At 45.0% G+C, this 6160-nt stretch overlaps 1 protein-coding gene across 3 annotated transcripts in view; it reads left to right on the top strand.

The window, feature by feature from the left end:
* The first annotated feature begins 299 nt into the window (after window positions 1-299).
* The window catches only part of PSAP (prosaposin), a 35130-nt gene continuing 29269 nt past the window's right edge, over window positions 300-6160 (top strand). For all 3 annotated transcript variants that reach the window (XM_011927668.1, XM_011927662.1, XM_011927659.1), the window contains exon 1: window positions 300-492. In XM_011927668.1, the coding sequence (XP_011783058.1) occupies window positions 453-492 (40 nt within the window). In that variant the 5' untranslated portion in view covers window positions 300-452. The remainder of the gene's footprint in view (window positions 493-6160) is intronic.

The raw sequence follows: 6160 nt of genomic DNA, 5'->3' as shown, positions 1-6160 counted from the left end.
TTTTTTGTATTTTTTTTGTAGAGATGGGGTTTCACCACGTTGCCCAGGCTGGTCTTGAACTCTCTGCCCGCCTCGGCCTCCCAAGTGTTGAGATTACAAGTGTCAGCCACCGCGGCGGCCAACAATGTGGAGATTTAAAAGGTATTTTTACATATATAATCTCTGACCTATTAGTAGGGTTTTTCTTTTATGACTTTTCCCTTCCCTTTCTCCGAGTTCTTCCTCACTCCTCTCCATAGCCCTTCCCTTCGCTCCTCCCATTGTCTCCTAATTGGCCTCCCCTTCGCGCAGGCGCCCTCAGAGGCGCTGAGTCAGGGTGCTGATGAGCCCGGGCAGGCCCGGACTGGGCGGGGTTAGCGCCTGCGCACTGGACGGCTTCGGGGCAGGGCAGATTTATATCTGCGGGCATCAGCTGACGCTCCGCATTGCAGACTGCGGAGTCAGGCGGCGCTATGTACGCTCTCTTCCTCCTGGCCAGCCTCCTGGGCGCGGGTAAGCCCTGGGACCCTCAGTCTGGGGAGGAGGTGCCTCGCAGCGTCCATCGGCCCCAGTGTGGGCTGTGCCGGGCCTGGTCCCTCTGCTCCCCCTGCCCGGGTTGGCGAGGGGGCGCGCACTGCGCAGGCGCGTTCGCCGGCTTTCTCTGGGCGACCGGCGACCGGGGGCTGCGGGGGCGGACTGCGAAAATGCCCCCAGGAGGGCGGCCCAGGCCCTGGGCAGCATCTCCCTCGGGGCTCGAGTGGGTTCCTGCGCGGTGGGGGCCCCGAGGCCTTCCCTCAGGCTGCGCTTTCCACTGTGGGGTGGGTCTTGTAGGGTGACCCCTTGGGCAGCTGTGTTGTGCCTGTGCTGGACGCACGTGATGGAGGTGGACCGGAGCCCCGTCCCGCAGGACACTTTGGCGGTTGGCTTCAGTTGCCTGTCTGTAAGGGTAGCGAAGCTGCAGGAAGCACATGTGTATCATCTGTGTTGACGTTTGCATATATATTTACTCCGGATTCTAGGTGCTGACAAAACGAGTCAGACTCAAATATTTTGAGATTTATTCTGAGCCAAATATGAGTGACCATGGCCCGTGACACAGCCCTCAGGAGGTCCTGAGAACATGTGCACCAGGTGGTCTGGGTACAGCTTGATTTTACATATTTTAGGGAGGCATGAGACATCAATCACACACATTTAAGAATGCTTTGTTTGGTTCAGAAAGGCGGGACAACTCAAAGCGGCGGGGGGCTTCCAGGCCATAGGTAAATTTAAACATTTTCTAGTTGACAGTTGGTTGAGTTTATCTGAAGACCTGGGATCAATAAAAAGAAAATATTCAAGTAAAGATAAAGGATTGTGGAGACCAAGTTTTATTGTGCAGAGGAAGCTCTCAGGTAGCCAACTTAAGAGAGCGAGCACGTTGTAAAATGTTTCTATGGACCTGAAAGGGTGTCTGGCTCTTAGTTGATTATCTCCTGGATCTGGGAAGGAAAACATAGGGGGAAGGGGATTCTCTATAGAATGTGGATTTTTCCCACAAGAGACTTTGCAGGGCAATTTCAAGATATGGCAAGGAAATATATTTTGGGCTTAAATATTTTGATTTTTTTTTTCCTTGTCTCATAATGTTATGCCAGAGTCAGATTGGAAAGTAAGTCACGATATATAGGGTCAAATAAAACCCATCTGATGAGAATTTATGGTTTGTAGGGTATGACTGCCTAGACCCCTTAGATAGGAATTTGGGCAGGCTAAAAAAAAAATCAGAGCTTAATTCTCATAGGTATTGAAGGCGATATAGGGTTGTGTGGTCCAGTTATTTTGCCATGGAGTCCTCATTTCACTTGCTTTGAAATATCTTGTGTCCGGGCGCGGTGGCTCATGCCCATAATCCCAGCACTTTGGGAGACCGAGGTGGGAGGATCGCTTGAGCCTAGGAGTTGGAGACCAGCCTTGGCAACATAGCAAGACCCCACCTGTTAAAAAAAAAAAAAAAAAAGAGAAAAGAAAGTCTTGCACACTATTGGCCGTTTGTGTTTTGTTTGTTCTTTTATTTGTTTTTGAAATGGAGTTTCGCTCTTGTTGCCCAGGCTGAAGTGCAATGGCGCAGTCTCGGTTCACTGCAACCTTCGCCTTCCGAGTTCAAGCCATTCTCCCACCTCAGCCTTCCAAAGTGCTAGGATTACAGGCGTGAGACACCACACCCAATCCCCACCACAATTTCTGTTTCCTAGTAACTATATGTAATTTAAGGGCTGGCTGCCATTTTAGCCACCATGCAGCTACCCAGATTTTAATAAACAGTAACAAAGTGGATGACAGGGTTGTTGCAAAACCAAAGAAATGAGTTAGCTTTCAGCAGCTCTCAAGAATGTCTCTTGACCCTGTACCAAGCTCTTAAATTTGTTTTACCTGTGCACAATGAAAGGCGATCTGCTTATAAAAAAAATCATTTTGGTTTTATATTCAGGCTTATACTGCTGTTATTCAATGGTCTGTATAATAAACTAATGCTGGTCTCTGAATTTTTTATACTGATTCAGAGCAATTTTTTTCTTACTTTTTACATTATCCATTGTTCTTGTTGACGTTGAGTCACTCTTCACAAGACCCTTAAGAGTTCTGATTCACTCACATCACCCAAAGGGGACTTAATTGTGTCTTGGGAAATGTAAAATCCACCTCAGGTATGTGTGGGCTTATGGTTAACCACAATATTTAGTTAACCAAGGGACCCTCTTCCCTGAAAACTCTGGTAAATGGGAGGTGTTGTAATGGCCTTGGTCTAACTTTGCTTTCCTGCCTTTAGGATTAGGCCAAAGTCAGTGCTGATAACAGTGTTTGAATGCTGCCTGGCCTTCACAGCTGTGGCCCCTTTGTGATTTTTTTGGAATTGTTACTCCTAAAATTTCTAGACATGATAATGAGTTTTGTTAGTGAAAGTGCCTGGTGACTGCAGCTATTGTCTGCTGCCCGGGAGGCATTTAGAACTTTCTTCGTGACACTGTTGTAGTACAGGGTGCCCCCCTGAATCAGGACGGGCTTTATATTTTGTGTTTCAGTGATGTCCTAATGGTAGAGACCCTTGCTTTTGAGTTACTTTGCCCATCCAGCTGCCCCTCTTTTTTACCCACCTAAAAGCGAAAGCAAAGCCATGGCACCGTGAGAGAATTGGAGAGCATCTAATCTAACCCCTTTGTAAGGAATGAAGACCTGGAGGTGCCCAGAGGTGATTCTCCCAAATCACAGACCATTTACTGGGGATGCCAGGACCAGAACCCAAGACTCTACAGTGCTCGCTTTTTCCGTATCCCTCTGTCAACATGGACCTCTTAACTTTTAAAAACTTAATGTAAGTTACATACATGGAAGATTAAGTAGACAACTTGATGAATTACCACAAAGTGAGCCCGCCCATGTAAGCAGCCCCCGAGGTTGGGGAGCAGAGCAGTGGCATCCAGGCATCCAGAGGCCCCTGTTCACCCATTCACTGCCCTGTCCCACTTGCCCCAAAGGAAACATTTTTGTTAACCTTTGAACACATAGATGTAAAGGCTGCAGTTTCGAACTTTTACAAATGGGATCATGGAGGCTATTGCTGTTGGGTGAGTCCTCTGGTGGAAAAAGGAGCGTGTTCATGAGCTAGGTGTAAGGCATGAGGGATGGTGCCTGGAATGTGGCAGGTGCTCCCTTAAGCTTAGATGCTCTGATAGCTGTCAGCTGTGTGGTGGCTAGCCAGCTGAATGTTGTCTACCCCATACTAAGACAGGTGTGTTTTCTGGGCATGCTAGAAGGTATTATATATTTTCTTTCAATAACATATGAATTTATAGCCTGGCCTGCTGAAAATCAGTAGGAACTTCACGTCTTGGCCTGTCAGGGATTTTGGATAAATCTCCTGTTTGTCAATAGTAAATCAGTTTTATTCTGTGAAAATAAGAGTATAATTCCTGAAGAAAGAAGGGTTTATTTGTTTTAACAAATCAGTGATTTCTCACGTCCTTGAAGTACATTTGACAGGTTGTTTTGTTTCTTTCTTTTTTTTTTTTTTTGGAGCAGAAAGTTTAATAGGCAGAAGAAAGGAGAGAGGAGAGCAGCTCTCCCTTGTGAGAGAGAGGCATCCGAAAGGGAAAAACCTGACAGGTTGTTTTTGAGATGGAGTCTTGCTCTGTCCCCAGGCTGGAGTGCGGTGGTGCGATCTTGGCTCACTGCCACTTCCACTTCCTGGGTTCAAGCGATTTTCCCGCCTCTGCCTCCCGAGTAGCTAGGATTATAGGCACCCACCACCATGCTGGCTAATTTTTGTATTTTTAGTAGAGATGGGGTTTTGCCATGTTGGCCAGGCTGGTGTCGAACTCATGACCTCAAGTGATCTGCCTGCCTTGGCCTCCCAAAGTGTTGGGATTACAGGTGTGAGTCACCGCACCTGGCCTTTTTTTTTTTTTAAAGGCTTTAAAACAGTGATGATAAATACAGTGACTGGGATGAAGATTTTGACTGTTGCAAAAGTACTAATTGCTTTGTTTTTTTATTACATGAAGTTCCAAAAAATAACTTTATGGCATTTGTAATTTTGTATGTTGGGAGAAGATGACAATGTGGAGTGGAAGTTTCACATTATCTCATTGCTGACAGTAGCCATATGACCTTGGGCAAGTTGCTTAAAGTCTCCTGTATTTCATCATTTGTAAAGTGGCATTAATCATTCCTATTTCACTGGGCTGCTGTTTACCTTTAATAAATTAGGTGAATACAGAAAAGGGTTTAGTTAGTATTGTTTGTTGCTGTACCACTAATACAAATAATGTATTGTCAATATCTTTGTCCCCCCAGCACAGCGACCTATTTTCTGACCTTGATTTTGTGATTTCCCTTGGCATCTTTCGTTTCAAAGGACGTTGTGACTTTAACAAAATTAAATTGACTTATTAAAAACATACGTGCTGGGTATAATTAGTGAGTCAGGAAAACAAGCCATGGTAGGTACACAGCAGTTAGGAGGGAGTTGGTAGGCAGTTCATACTCTAGGTAGCCAAACTAGGTTTAGCTGCTAGGTGATCTTGACATCAGAGCAGCCCAGCAGATCAGAGCTGGTTCCTGGTAACCTGAATGCTTCGGTCTAGACCTGTTGTCACTGACCCTGGACCTGAGGTAGTCTGTTCCAGACCCCTAGTTCGTTTTCCCCCATTCATAAATGGAGGCGAGCTGTTTAGAGTGGATAATAGATGGACGAGGGAAGCCAGGTCAGTAAGTAGAATGGAGTGTAGAGTACAAGGTTTGTCCCCGCCACTGCTGTCCCCAGGCCCTCCTCAGACAGCCTGGTAGCAGCTCCCTTAGGAGCCTGCAGAGGTACACCCTATTTGTGAGTTCCTTCTGCCTTTTTTCTTTTTGACACACATAATAGTATATTCTACTGACTGTTTTGCCTGTTGCTCCTTAAATTGTGAAACATTTTAAAAGTGGAAGATTATCATGAACACATGTGTATGCAACACCCAGGTTAAGAAATGGAAGCTAACAATCCAGCTGCCGCCATAGACAGCCACCTTCCTGGACTTGTTTTTCCTCCCCCTTAGGTCTTTTTCCTCCCCTGCATGTGACTGGAAGCGTCAGCAGTGTGTATAGAGTGTTGTTTTGGATATTTTAAACATTTTGCAAATATTGTATCCAACAGTCTTTCCCTTTATCCTTGGGGGATGTGTCCCAAGACTCCCAGGGGATGCCAGAAGCTGTGGATGGGACCAAACCTTATTTATATATAGTATGTTTTTTCTTATGCATACATACCTGTGATAAAGTTTAGTTTATAAATTAGGCACAGTAAGGGATTAACAACAACTAGTAATACAGAACAATTAAAACAATCTGTAGTAAAAATTATGTGAATGTGGTCTTTGTCTCTCAGAATACATTTTCAGACCACATTTGACTGTGGGAAACTGAAATGGTAGACAAGGAAGCTATGGTTAAAGAGGGACCACTCTATATTGTTGGGTTAGTTTTTTGCTAGGAAGGTTTATCTACGTTGAAAATGTGTAGATTACTTTTATGCCTTTTAGAATTTGTCTAGAAGGCTTTCTGGTTTTTACTGGAAAGCCCTCCACAAAAAAGAAAATGCGTAGATCTATTTCATTTTCACTACAATATAGTATTCAAATTATAGAATTTCTTTTTTTTTTTT

Source organism: Colobus angolensis, unplaced genomic scaffold (genome assembly GCF_000951035.1).
Source record: "Colobus angolensis palliatus isolate OR3802 unplaced genomic scaffold, Cang.pa_1.0 Scaffold12, whole genome shotgun sequence".
In the NCBI taxonomy this organism is placed as follows: Eukaryota; Metazoa; Chordata; class Mammalia; order Primates; family Cercopithecidae; genus Colobus; species Colobus angolensis.
This window is presented reverse-complemented; position numbering and strand designations above follow the sequence as displayed.